Source organism: Mauremys mutica, chromosome 10 (assembly GCF_020497125.1).
Source record: "Mauremys mutica isolate MM-2020 ecotype Southern chromosome 10, ASM2049712v1, whole genome shotgun sequence".
In the NCBI taxonomy this organism is placed as follows: domain Eukaryota; kingdom Metazoa; phylum Chordata; order Testudines; family Geoemydidae; genus Mauremys; species Mauremys mutica.
In genome coordinates this window covers 57,039,027-57,054,223 of record NC_059081.1, presented here as the reverse complement: position 1 = coordinate 57,054,223, position 15,197 = coordinate 57,039,027, and the positions used below count along the sequence as shown (strand labels likewise).

The 15,197-nt window shown below is 38.8% G+C and overlaps 1 protein-coding gene across 8 annotated transcripts in view; it reads right to left on the bottom strand.

Annotated features, from left to right (window-relative positions):
* The window catches only part of SPATS2L (spermatogenesis associated serine rich 2 like), a 130,579-nt gene that overhangs the window by 51,471 nt on the left and 63,911 nt on the right, over positions 1-15,197 (bottom strand). For 4 of the 8 annotated variants that reach the window (XM_045032285.1, XM_045032282.1, XM_045032280.1 and 1 more), the window contains 3 exons: positions 6,681-6,789; positions 3,438-3,487; positions 1,934-2,174 (listed from right to left, as the gene is read on the bottom strand). In XM_045032285.1, the coding sequence (XP_044888220.1) occupies positions 1,934-2,174; positions 3,438-3,487; positions 6,681-6,687 (298 nt within the window). In that variant the 5' untranslated portion in view covers positions 6,688-6,789. Of the gene's footprint in view, positions 1-1,933; positions 2,175-3,437; positions 3,488-6,680; positions 6,790-8,340; positions 8,420-13,688; positions 13,713-15,197 lie in introns of those variants that run through there. The other 4 variants (XM_045032288.1, XM_045032283.1, XM_045032284.1 and 1 more) reach the window with 4 other exon arrangements.

Below are 15,197 nucleotides of genomic sequence, written 5' to 3'. Positions count from 1 at the left end.
AATTTGAATGTTTCGGTAACATAGTAGAATTAAGCAAGCATCTGCTTCTGCTGCAGAAAATTTGCAGTTATACTTTTGTTTATTAAATAATTAATAATATTTGGATATGGTTAATACTTTCATTTATATTAACATGTAAAATTATAGTAGAATTGTGAAATCAATGTCATTAATTGCAATTGCCAGACAGAAGGATCCTTAAAACTTTTTACATTTTTATTTTATACATGTAACATTTTTGTTTGCATCAACTGAAAGAGATGGAAAAAACATCTAACATCTAACCCCTTGGCCCCACACACAACGTCTCAAATAATATAGGCACTCTCCTCAAAGCACAGCTACCTTGCACTCACATCCACCATTTTTTTGAAAATTTCATGGAAACTTAAGTCATAGAGTATCAAGGTTGGAAGGGACCTCAGGAGGTCATCTAGTCCAACCCCCTGCTCAAAGCAGGACCAATCCCCAGACAGATTGTTTCCTCTGTTCCCTAAATGGCCCCCTCAAGGATTGAACTCACAACCCTGGGTTTAGCAGGCCAATGCTCAAACTACTGAGCTATCCCTCTCCCCCCTTAGGCATATGTATCTGTATTCATGCACCTCACCAACTTCGAAAATTCAGCCTTGATGGCACCTCCAAAACAGTAACTGAGGCAGCTTGATGTATTTGTAGCCATTACCAAATATTACAGAGAAAATAATACTACATGAATATTTATAGACTGCAGAATAAATGATAATTATACTTTGATATGGAAATTTGGAACTTCGTAGTCACAACACATTTCTAGCTATAGGAATTGAGGGCCTTTGCTGAAATATAAGAACATTGCTGCACCTCACCCAGGCATCTCTTTTTCAAGACAGAGTTCCTTGCTCAGCTATTCTGTTTTGCTGGAATTTGTATCTCGTTGGCCAGAGGTTGGCACCAACACCAAAGTGTTCTATAAGTAGCACAGAATCAGTTTCAGGACAGCTATATATTTGGCATAAATCTTTAAAGTTTTGTTTGAGTAGCATGTTTGTAATCATGAACAAAGTGACTTCAAGGAAAGCTCCTTTAATGCAATGCAACTTTTATATATTGCTTAAGATTTAGCAAGAACAACAACAACAGTGGCATTGATCTAGGCCCTTCAGAAGTTCTGAAATGCTAGGAGTTGAAAAACATATCAGCAAGAAGTACAATCAAAATAAACATGAACTTTATGGAAGGATACTTGAAGGCAAAGGCATGTAGGCTTTCACTGAGTATCCTCCCCAAAAGGCTGAGGTTTGTTTTCACTGATGTAACAAAAAAACAAACAAACAAACCTCATTTCAAAAGAGCCCCATGGAGGGAGACTGCGGCTTTCATCACTGCCTCCAGGAGTTCCAGAGACACCATGCAAATCCTGGTTGAACAGCATGTAATCAGAGAAGCTGCCAGATTGAATCTCCCAGCAGTAGGACCAGGGGATGGTCCCAGGGAAGTCACTGGGAGTTTTGCAGCTATTCACCTAGATAGGGACTACAGTATGTAAATACAAGCAGAAGATGCTGTGACTAAGCAATAAGGGAATCATGTGACATCCCATTAAAGCCAGAGTCACTGCTTTGTGGGACCTTGTCACTGCTGTCTCTCTCATATACACTCAACTGTCTATACTGCCTGGTGATGGGGCACGTTCAACTAGTCTAATTAGACTTTCGTCCTTTTTTCTCTTGAGATAAGGACATTTAGGTCTTGATCTTGCAAAGAGAAATGTTCCCCTGTGGGGTCCTCCTGCTTGGTTCTCCTTGTAAGACTAGGGCCTATTTTGCCCAAACGCAGCTGTCTGCTTGATTTTTTAAAATTAAATTCAACATTACTTCAGTGTAATCTTCTTTGTGCATGTTAGCTTGGCCCAGGCTTGGCTATAAAGGTGCCTTCTGCAGAGCACACTGACCTGTGATGTCTGGATGTGCTTGCACCACCTCCTCGAATCCACAGCTTTTGTTCTCATGAGAAATGACTTCTGATTTCTCATTGGCAGAGTCACTGGAAGAGTTATCCTTGTCACATCCATTCAGATGGCAGCCATATCTCTCTTGAGGCTCTAGGGAAACCTTTTCAGTTCTATCATTCTTCTCTTTCATATCTTTATTGCCTTGATGCTGTTTAGATTTGCTTCTTTTTCTTTTATTATCCTAAATTGAGAAATATTTCAAGGACAGAAACATTACTCAGCATAGGTCAAACTAACTCAAAATATGAGCAATAAATTGTTCATTCTCTTCAGTTCTGAAAAAAGCCTCACAAGCTGTAATCACTGTAATGATATTTACAGACCATGATGTACTGTGATATGCTTTATCTGTTCAACTGAATATATAAATTGTTCGAAACAAAAATAAAATGAAATAGGAGCAGAAGTTAGAATTCTACACCACATTTATTTTTTCACTGCCTGGAATATTTGCATTTTTAAACCATGATCGCATCATAGTATAAGAAGCTTCTTTTCAAGTACCTGATTTGAACTGTGCTGCTTCCACAAAAGTCTGCCATCACACTGGCTGAGCAGTTCATAATTGTCAAAAGCAAAAGTACTGACCTCGTAATGTGACTAATTCCTTGCAGAGTGTTTAGTGAGTACGTACACAATGGCATTTTGTTGTTTGCTTTAAATAAACAAAACCACTAGGATTCATTCTGGCAGGTGCGCACTAGAGCAGGGGTTCTCAAACTGGGGGTTGGGACCCCTCAGGGGATCATGAGGTTATGTGGGGGGTCACGAGCTGTCAATCTCCACCCCAAACCCTGCTTTGCCTACAGCATTTATAATGGTGTTAAATATATAAAAAAGTGTTTTTAATTTATAAGGGGGGGTTGCACTCAGAGACTTGCTGTGTGAAAGTTTGAGAATCACTAAACTAGAGAATCCATGGCCACAGGTAGTCCATGATGGAACCCTTAGAGAACCAATTTGGTGGTGAGGGTCAGTCCTAGACATCTGGGGCATGATTTACATGATCCTGACTTGGTAATATTCTTATACATTGCCCCAACACAGATTATTCATACTCCTGGCAGCCATAGCCTACCTTGGGTGGTTATTGGAGATTCTGCAAGGGGCTGCTGCTGGCCAGAATATAGGTATATATAGGTATATATATTGCAGTGTATGTGTACTATTTTGGTGAGCCATTCTGTGTATTTCTTGAGTTTAGTTCCCATGTGTGTACCCTACTGACCTGGAAACCCTACCTGAGCAGCAATTCAGAGAGATAACAGAGGTGAATTAGAAAATAAGGTGCACATTTACTTTGAAGCCTTTTAAATACAGATGTGGATCATTTATCATGTTAGCAAATTAGCACAAGATTTGGCAACAATGATTGCTGCTACACTCTACTACAGAACGCTGATAAATAGTGTTAATGTTTTAACTCTCAAGAGTGAGTCCTTACCTTCTTTTTCCCCGTCATATTCCATTCTTTTAGTACCTGAACTGCACTGCCTACAGTAGGAAAAGATAAAAATACTTCAACAAAAGTTCGGCTGTGATAAAAAACAACTGTGCTCAGAAATGATTCCTATAAAAAAATATTTGTTTTTTGCAAGTGTTTCACATGTTGGAGAAACAATTTATCTGCTGTATTTCAATTTTTATGTTCCTCAATGTCATATTTATTTGATTTGCAGTTCATGCATAGTTTTATTATTTGCATCTACCTGTCTCCCTATCATAACTAGTATTTTTTCATCATTCTATTTTGGAGATTGGAAAAATTTTCTTAAGAAATTCTCTAAATTAGACAAATTTATGGTAGGAAAACAGTGACACAAACTTGTATATGGTGAGTATCTCTATATAATGTATCTATAATCTTCTGGTTTGAAATCTCTTATGCTTCACATTAGACTATAGAACGCAGGCTGCTTAGCATATATGCTCTTGATGGCCCTGAATCAGCAAAGCACCTGCTTAAGTCCCATTGAAACCATATGCTTAAGTGCTTTGCTCATGTGTTTTAAATTAAGGATTCATTGCGGTCAAAGGTATCAAGGTAGCCTAGTCCATTACTAACAGTACTTACCTCTCTCTCTAAGACAGCCTAGCTGGTACACTGGTGGAGGATTATTTAAAAAGAAAAATATTTAAAAACTTAACATTTTACTCCAATATCTCCTGTAAAATATCTGTCATATTCAGAAGACATGATGGTGAAATAAAAAGGCTTTATTGGCACTCTTTTAGGATGATCTGCCTAATTCACTCATCAAAAACATGGTCATCCAAACATATGCCAATGAACTTTTTATAACACACCACACAATTATGTGCTTTTTATGTATACTCTGGACAACCCTTTAAAAAAAATCTATTGACAGAAAAGGCCTTTCAGTTCATCTAACACATATCCCTGTAGATGTAGGATTGTTCCTTAATGTATATAGACTAGTACTGGGCACAATCTAATGACTCAAGTAATGTCACACACATTAAATGAATCCATCATATCTGTGGTAAATTGTATGACTGGGTAAAAATAAGTGTCATTAGGAATTAACAACATTTATTTGCTTTATTTCTTTGGGCTTTTAAAACGACAAGGAGGCACCTACTCAGCACTCATGCCTATGACAATTATTTAAAACACGACAGGTCCACATAAATAAAACAAACAGCAACCTCACACTGTATAATACTGAATAACCATGAAGCACAAAAATAAAATAAATTCCCTACTTTCCCCAGGCCATACATCAACTAGGAGAAATTGTTGTAGCTAGTTAAAATGAAAAAAAAATGTGATAATTAGATTTAATTCATTCACCCAGATCCATGTTGGGGCAGATATAGACTCTGATTTCCTGTACCTGCTAAATGTATCAAAATCCAACTGTTGTCAATGCAAGTGATAAATGGAGAGTAGGATGCCTGTATCAGGCTGCACCGTAGGGATCTGATGGAAGAATTTTGATGCATGTGTATATAGTTTTTGTGTTTACATTTGCTTTCTGTATCTTGGTATATAATTTCTGGCTCAGGCTGACTGATGCTTCTTGGACCATATATTTTAGACAGTTATCCTAAAACAGAAATATATATCTATATATACCTACATCTATAAATATCTCCTTTTTAAGCAACATGTATATAAAGTGAGTAACACAGTGGGATACTCATAATGTCTCTATGGGTTATATTGAAATCAGGCTACATAGACCACCCAGCTGCTGCTGTTTGTTTTTGAATATGCCTAGGCCTTTTGAAACCAGTAAACATACAGTAACTCTTAAAGCAGTTCTAACACCCTGAGATTTGACAGGATTTTCTAATGGTGTGCCAAGCATAGAAAAAATAGTTTTTTACAAATCAAAGGACTTAAATGAGAACTCAAATATATTAGTGTTACATAAGGAGTGTTATTTAAATACAAATGACTTCATTTATCATTAGAGATGGGATCAAGCTGTAAAATTTGAAGCTGGCTCCAGATTTGGAATGCTCCAACGTTTCACTGGAGACGTGGTTCAGTCCATTATAAAGGTAAAGGCTATTTGCAAAATTCAAATCTATGTTTAAATTTCAGTACACACACACACACACACACAAAGTTCAGGGGATCTTGGCATTTGCTTCAGAACCATCCTTGCTTTTTATCATTAGTAACCTTCTTCTGATATATTCATTTTTATGTTTTCATTCACTTTATATTTACAGACATTGTAGCTTTTCAAACCACATATTCTATCTTCTTTATTGGTCAATGTTTAGAAGCAATCTCTGAAAGGCTGAAATAGGATACGAAAAACAATTATTTCTACATATTGCAATAACACCAAAGGATCCTATCAGTGCCAGGGCCCAACTGTACAAACACACAATAAGAGACCATTCTTTCCCCAAAGATATTATTGCAATCTATCTATCCATCTGATTTATATGCCCCCATTACTATAGTATCTGAGCACATCACAATCTTTAATGTATTTATCCTCAGAACACCACTGTGAGGTAAGGAAATGTTACGATCCCCATTTCACAGATGGGGAACTGAGGTCCAGAGATAATCGACTTGATCATCATCATACAGGAAGTCTGCGATGGAGTGTGGAATTGATCGTGGGGCTCCTGAGTCACAAGTTAGTGCCCTAACCACTGGACCATCCTTTCTCTCTAATTTAAGACAAGGTAAGACAAATAAATGTAGCAAACAAGAGAGGCAAGGAGGAGAAGGAGAATGTGTGTAATACATATGGGCTGTATGTGCCTAAATTAATCATTTAAATTTTTTAAAAAAAATATAAGTAAGTAAATAATTACCAGTGATCCGCACTTGCCTTCATCCTAATTACTATTGGGTGGCAATTTCCTGTAAGTGTCAGGGTGGAAGTGGGTTTTGAGGAGAGAGTTAAAGGAGCGGAGGAAAGTGACTTTACAGAATAGATCGAGGAGGGAGTCCCACACATAAAGAATGATGTGGTAAAAAGTGGAAAGACAGGGAGAAGTAAATAATTAGGCAGTTCAGGCTGGCAACACTGGTGGAGTGAAGGTGAAAATGACTAGGAATTAACAAAAAATGTACAGACAAGCAGTCATGGTTCTTGACATTTCAACAGAATTACAGCCCACATTTCAGGCAACTAGAAAGTATTTAGTGTTAATTCCTCATGCTTTAGTGAGATATGTACAGTATACTCACCATCCATAAAAGCTTGAACTGCCTTGTCTACATTGTTATCAAATTGCTGCAACACCAGAACTATTTCATTATTGCTTTTGTTAGGAACAATTGATCGAACTGCATTGATCTGGAAAAAAAAGATGAAAATATGCAGTTTTAGCATATTCCTTTAGATGAAATAAAGTTATTCAGGAAAAAATGCATATTTATCTGAATTGCTTGCAGTTTTGTAATACATTCTTTGTAATACTATACATCTTCTGAACCACTGTATGCAACCAACACAAGCAATTGCTTCTAGTGATTAGAACTGGTAGTCAGGACTCCTGAGGCCAAATCCTGCTGTTAGTTACACCTGGTGTAAATCTGGAGTAACTCCATTGATAGAATTTGGTTTCTATTCCTGGACATACCACTCGGAGGCTTTGTCTACACTACAAATCCTTTGCTGGTATAGCTATAGCAGTACAGCTGCACCAGTGAAGATCCCTAGTGTAGACATAGCACATGCCAACAGGTGTCCTTCTGCCCGTGTAGAAACATCACCTTTCTGAATGATGTTAGCTATGCTGACAGAAGCCCTCTTCTGTCAGCATACCTGTATCTACACAAGGGGTTTGCCTGTATAGCTTTGTCAGCTGGGGCCATTGTTCTATCACACTCCTAACATAGCTATGTCAACAAAACTTTGTAGTAAAGAACTAGACTGACAGTGTGTGACTTTGAACAAGTCATATAGTTTCTCTATCCTCTGGTTTACCCATTTATAAAAAGGGTTTAAAATAGAGACCTACCTTGCATAGGGGTGTGGCAAAGCTCTGTTAATTAAGGTTTGTAATGTTAATTGGGCTCCTTGCATGGTTACAAAGTATTCTAATTAATAAAAGAAGTCATATGCTAAAACGAAGAGAATGTATAAAGCTTGTCCTCTGATTTATCACTCATAATAAATGCAGTCTTGAGAGCAAAGATCCAAAAACTTTTAGTACTAAATATCTTACTATTGGTATTTGAAACAATGACCTGGTGGGCCAAATACATCCCTGCTGCACTCTACTGAAGTCAATGGAATCCACAACCTGTGTAAAGTTGTATTGCTCCATTGACTTCAGGATCAATTTACACTCAGGATCTCTTCTATTGGGTTTTGAATACAATATTTCCACTGGAGACCATCTTGATGGTTTAATTTCTTATTCCTACACAACATAGCTGACAGTAAATAAAAATTATGTCAAACACATTGGATATGTCTCTTGATTATGCTACTCAAGCTTTATTGAATATAAAAACTCAGAAAAACAAATGAACTGAGGCCACTGGCAGCACTTTCAGAAAGAGAGGGATCAGTTCCAAAAAATCTGATTGTTCCCAATCAGCTTTCTGAGCTATTTTATTGAGAAATCCTGCATATATTGATTATTGCCTTATTGCAGTGTAAGCATTATCTGGCACTCATTACTAGCCTGCTCTCTAAGGGAATGAATCTTAGATCTGTTTACACCTTATTTTTGGATTAGTAACTAAAAGCACATTCTGTTGCATGGATGTAATGGATAAAATCATGTCTGTAAAAAAAGCCAAAAATGGAGGGCTCTCTCTGTTTCCATGCACTGTGTTGTCATGAGCAATGATGATGTTTATACATGTTCCCCAAGGTTTGTGTGCAGAGCTGCACCTTGCTGGAGGCACAGCCACCTCTATTACCCCATGTAGCTTCCCACCTTCTTTGATCAACTGTCACATTCCAACTGCCACAGAACCTTTGGACTTCAACATTCCATTGGGTTCTACCAGAGGCCAGTGATGATTCAAGCTGGTGATATTCTGCCCCCAAAGTGCTCTCAACCATGCTTGTAGTTGTTTCCATCACTGCCCACTGACCCAACTGACATTCTAGGCTTATGAGTGACACACACAGCATGACAATCCCATCTGTTAGGTCTCAGTACTCTGTCACACTCCTCCCCCTATCCAAGAGCATTTTTTCCCCCTCACACCCTGCCCTTTTTGTAGGAGGCACTTGACTCTCTACTTTCCTGTTTGTCCCAGGGAAGTCTTGTAGGATCCCCTTTCTGGGTCCGTCCGTCCTCGACCCACAGAAATCATAAGGAATGTCCACACAATTTGGTCTCAGTCCACAGATCTTCACACACCATGTACAATGTGTAGGCCCATGTGCCTCATTTTCTTCCCCTCTGTCTTGGGGTCAGCCCTGTTGTTGGCCCCTGTCCTCCTCCTTCCCCAAAGCTTCTGGTTCTCCAAGTCCCATGAACTGACCCCTAAGCTCCTCCCCATGCCCTGTCCTAGGTGCAGAATCTCAGGACTCTTGGAGACTTGGGCTGCTCTTCTCCCCTGAGCCTAGTTCTACCTTTTCCTTTTCTACCTTTTCTCCTTTTTCCTTTTCCCCATGTGGTGGTTCTATTCTCCTCCTGTCTTGTATCGTTCCATCTAGGGTGGTCCAAGTCTATCAACTCGGTTAAAAAAAAAGATTCACCTGTTTATTAGTCTCTTCTTCTGTACTAATGAGTACTATATCAGAAGTCATGTTGTATGTGCCACTTTCCCTCATCTTACTGAGTTATGAAGAGGGTTCAATGCATGGGGCAGGGGGGATGATAGTGATCCCTATAGTGTGGTATTAAAACCTGCTACTTCCCTTCTCTCACTTGTGTTCCTGAGCCTGCCAAAATAATAGCTGAGCATGACCATTCTAAAGAACACAGCCCATGTCACTGCCAAAGCACTGGGAACACTGGGTTGCTACTAGAGCAGGAAGACAGCTTGCACGGGCTGAACCAGGCCAGATTCTCCCTCCTGGGACCATACACCTGGACTTGGCACATGGCCCCAGCATCCCATCCCCCTCTGAGGGGGACCATATGGGGAAGCAGTCCCCAGCCAACTTCCCAGGAGAGAAGAGAGCCAAGCTGGGCTCCCCCCATCCCCGGACCCAGCATGTGGTGTCAGTAGTCTATCTGCCACACTGGGATAATAGTCTTTTCCTGCTGCCAGCTAATGTAGTTAGTCCTGTAGCTCAAGTGGTAAAGTCTATGCTGAAGCTTCAGGGTACAGTGATCCAGAATGGGCTTTTACAGCTATACATACTGAAAACTGAGTTTCATCTTATTCTTCTTTTAAAAAAACCCTAGGAAATTACATACAAAAACACTATGCTGCAAGAAAAATATTCAGGTTGCAAAGTAATGCACTCAAAAGTTAGGAAATATACAGTTGCCTCATCATCTTAATTTGGTCTCCATGTGCGTATGTATTACGCTAGTCTTTAATTACATGATCACTTGCTTTTTTTCCCCATAGAATCCAGTGTCTCATACACTGCGCAGCATGGAAGCACCGGGGTTGCATGGGCAGCCAGAAATCTGGCATTTCCTAACTTTTGAATGCTTGGCTTCACAACCTACATTGTTTTTTAACAGATTTTGTACATAATCATGGTTTGGCTACAATTTTCACAATGATCTGCTCAAAGTGATTTAAGAATCCCACTCTCATCTGGGTATGATTTGATTCAGCTGCTGCATCACTAATACCTTTATGTTAATGAAGACAGTGCTGTGTGAATTTATTGGGGGAAAAAAATGCTCTTTGCAGTCCAAGACTCTTGCATCACTGAAATTCCGTAATTTAGTTGCCGTTTTTAGAATCTGCTTTCTGTCAGCAAGCAGATGTGTCTCAAGTGTAACCACATTCTCCTTGGATTATAACAGACTGGGTCAACTCAAGGGTTCTAAACTGAAACAACCCTTTCATGACTGGTGCTGGGATGTTGCCAGATGACACACATATGTAGCAAGGGACAGAATAGTTGAAACAATTTAATATTTTATATGATTTCACATCAATAAACAAAGTAAATTAATTGTATTATAGTTGTCACTGAAACAGGATAAAAATTGGCACAAGAAGTTGGAAATAGTTTCTTTCATAAGCACTGAAATAGCATTAATACCTAAGAGTTTGCAAAACCAAACATTTACAGTTAATCTATATTAATACTGGTATTTCCTTGTTTTATTTGAGAGAACTCAGAATATTTTCCTATTCAACAGAACCTGACCATAAGATGAAAAAATATTAAAAGTAAGACTAACGGAAAGTCAAATATTTGTAATGACTCCATGAATCACCACAGAATCATAGAAATGTAGAGTTGGAATGGACCTTGCTCATACCATGTAAACCTAGACCATCTCTGACCGGTGTTTGTCTAACCTGTTTGTAAAAACTCCAATGACAGGGATACCACAACCTTCCTTGGAAGCCTGTTCCAGTCCTTAGCTATCTTTATAATTAGAAAGTTTTTCCTAACACCTAACCTAAATCTCTCTTGCTGTAGATTAAGCTTATTACTTATTGTCCTACCTGCAGTGAACATGGAAAACAATTGATTACTATCCTCTTTATAATGGTCCTTAACATACCAAACAAAACCTCCACGCTACAAGAACATTATTCAAGTTGCAAAGTAAAGCACTCATAAATTAGGAAATGCCAAATTTACAGTTGACCCTGCTATCTTAATTTGGCACCTTTGTTCTTATGCACTATTCAACAGTCTTTAATTTCATAACCATCTGTCTTTATTTGGTCTAGATGTAAGGACTTTAAATATCTTTAATGATTCCATGTCATCATGTGGTTGCAGGACAGGTATTATGGGGCATTAAGGGGTTAGTTAACAAATTTGCTGAACCACTGACAATTACTTTTTAATGTGTTCCATCTTGGCAGATGAGATCAGCTGGGATGCTCTTGCTGACAGTAGCTACATTTGGGGCCTAGACACAGAGCAGGTTTCCACATTGGTTTGAAGGAGCCTGAGTTTGCTCTCCTTGAGATCATGCTGCAAGAGCTAATTACTCTGTGTTTCAGTTTAAACCACTCCCCTAAAAACAATCAAAACATAAAATACAAACCCCAAGTCCTAAAAGTGACTGCACACAGACCCCAGCATCAATACACAGCCCAATTTAAGACCCTGATTCAGCAAAGCACTTAACCACATGCTTAATTGTAAGCATGTGTTTAAATCTTGTTGGTTTAAGTGCTTTGTTGAATAGACTTAAATACATGCTCAGAGTTAAGCATGTTTATATACTTTGCTGACTTGGGACCTTAAGCATGTGCTTATCTTTAGACATGTCCTTAAGTCACACTGAAGTCAATGAGACCGAAGCACATATTTAAAGGTTTTACAGAATCAGGGACCAAGTTAATGGTAGTCCATGAAGGCACAGGGGTTTGTGCACACAAAATAACATGCAGAACTGAGCCCTAATTCAGGGATTACTGGGGATGTGCCAACAACCAGCAAAAAGCAGATGTGGCAACAAAATTCAGAAAAGGGGGAAAATGTTAGCAAGTCCCTTCAAGGTAGTTAATTTCTACCCCAGTTTTATAAAGAACAAATCTTGTCAGACAAATTTAATTGTTTTTTGTAGGATTTGTTTTAAATATGGGAAATCCCACTGAAGACAATCCTGAATCAACGGAAAGAAGAGTAAACTGATTTTTTTTTTAAAAGTACAGAACTGTTAACTTTGATGTGTGAGACATGCCCACAGAGGGCTGGAGGACACTGAAAATTTGGCCATACGTGGCTTCTGTCCACCTGAGACCCTCATGGAAACAAGATGCATGTCTCATAAGGCTATCCCAATAATCCAAGCTTGAAAATACATAAATATAGCATAAACTAACAGTGAAAGCAGTCTAGTACCAGTAAAAGTCCATATCTCCACCAGAAACCAATGCGGACATTTTCATTTTTTCTTTTGGGTCTTTCAGGTTCCTGTCTAGTCTCGACTGGTCTCCAGGCAACTTTAACAATACTGCTGTTAATAAGCATTAGGCAGTAATTACGGCCTATTTTCTTCTGTCTTTTCTACTCCCTCCCTCATGGCATCTTCCCCAAAGAGGAAGTTTTTGAGGAATAAGTAACATCTCTGGGGTTCGCTGAGTTAGTTTATACACTCCTGACAAAATGATAAACTAAATTACTTAGCTGAAAGCTCACACTTCATGCTTGTTCTGAAACCTTTGTACATAGCTGCCACAATCCCCATGAAAAAAGTTACTACTATGGTCAATTAATTTAAAGTGTTTACTTACCATCCTGATATATGCCTGATCTTGATAACTAACAAGCCAGCTAACAACCAATTTTGTTTCAACCCCACTGAACAGTGCTAAAATCAATACTGGATTTTTTTCACTTTAAAGATTAAACTCAGTAGATTCTCCTAGACATGCGCTGATCTGATTCTAAAAATATGGGTATCTGTGAGTACAGAGGCATGTCTTCCATATTTATTTAATGCATGCTAGTGACAAGGCTGTGTGGTTCAGACTAATGCCCCAATTTTTGCAATGGGATCTTCTAGTGGGGACCCCTGCAGGGTTCTACTGGATTCCAGAGTCCAGGCATTTTAGCCATAATGCAGGAGAAGATAACACTTTTATAGCAACCATTTTTTAAGGTCATGGATTACTCCTACAAAAGTCCATTTAAAAATAAATGGGCTCGTGCTGCTGCAGCTAGCATCTGACCCTAAAGCAACATGTACACATTTCTCAGGGTAGAGAACTTTTTCCAGTAGCTTAAGTATATGAATAAGTTTATCATAAGACACTGAGCAAGTGTTGTTAACATTCACTCTGAACAAAAGAAAAGCTTTGATAACGTCCATACTCATTTGACATTTTTCTTCACTCAGAAAACTGTTCATCACACTCAACACTCGTGATATTGGATTGTTTGTTTCTGGTAAATACTGAGCAAATACTGCTTCATACAGCAATATGTCTTCAACAAATATTTTGGATTTATAATAAAACCAAATATTTGGATGAATGGAATGAAACATTGGGACATTTCAGGTGGAAAAAAAAGGACTCTCTCAGAAAAACTGGGTCACTCTAAGGATGGAAATCTATATATACACTTTTTAAAGGCCTGTCTAACTTTTCAAAGGCAGTTTTCACTCTAAATGCTTCTCTTACCACTTTCACTTGTGATGAGTTCTCTTCTACCCCTGCCATCTAGGGTGACCAGACAGCAACTGTGAAAAATCGGGACAGGGGGTGGGGGGTAATAGGAGTCTATAGAAGAAAAAGACCCAAAAATCGGGACTGTCCCTATAAAATCGGGACATCTGGTCACCCTACTGCCATCTCACAGCCCTTTGTTCACATTCTTGTTACGTTTTAAATACCAGCAAATGTATCTAAATACATTTATTTGTTGTGCTTTACCACACAAAGACACCTGTTTGGTACTATGGATACCTCTGACATTTTAAATGACAAAACAATCAAAACCAAACTGTGACCAAACCCCCAGAAAAACATCAGCAAAACTCTGCCCTCAACACAACCCCAAAAGAGATATTTTGCCTCACCAAAACCTCCATTCCTCAGAAACAATCACATCCATCTTGCCTTAACCTCTTCAGCTAAGGGAGCGATAGAGAGAGAAGATGGGCCCTGCAGCATGCCCTGAAGGTTAAATAATCCTGATTATTTAGGACCAAGAACAAAGTGAGTCTCTGTCACATAGAATGGTCCTCTGCAAACTTCGTCTCTATAAAACCCAGCTTGAGCACCTCCACTGATCCATGCTGTGGTAGTACCATATGAATACACTACACACTCAGTTGTACCTCCTATTCTCATTCTTTCCTGCTCAGAGGGCTCCATCACCCCAGAAACCGAGCGTCTGTTTCTTCTAGAGGGGTTCACTGGCAGTGCACTTTGCTTTACTGTGAGTGTATCTCCACTAAGGAATTATTCTGGAGTTAAAGCAATGAGACAGAGAGCTGATTTTGGCCCACTTTGCCCCAAATGTGATGAATTAAATCAGAACAGCTTTGGAATAGCACAACTGCAGCAGTCTTCACTAGCTACGGAAATTTTCATTGGGCTGCCTGGCTTTGCAGGCCAATGCTTATGCAAATCTCTCAGGAAAAAGTGTTATACAATAAGACGTGTAACAGACTAAATGTACTAACTATTTTGGCTGAAACTATGAATTATTTACAGAAATATCACAGTGTATCTCAGCAATGGTAACATTCACTCAGAACTCTGAAAATCAGGCCATGTTTATCGTCTTTAGGAGCCCATATGAATTTAATAGTCTAACTTTCGGTACCCTGCTTTGAAAATTTTGGTCTTAGTCTCCAAACAACTTGTAAAATGGCAATAAAGATGGTATTTCCTAGAAAAAACTAGTGACTGGTCATAGAGACGGCACTTTTCATGGGGATGGACACCATTTGGATTAACCATTTTTAAACCCACTACTGCTAAACCTCATGGGTTTTGGACTGTATTTTGGTTTTGGGGAATGAAATGTAAGGCATGGAGAGCTTAGCCACAAGCCTGCAAACACTTACACACAAGAGTAAGTTTGTGTGTGCACATAGTCTCTCTGACTTTATGTGAATTTTCACAGGATCAGGGCCTGGATGCATAATATGATCTACCAGAGATGGGGTGGGAAGGAAGAAT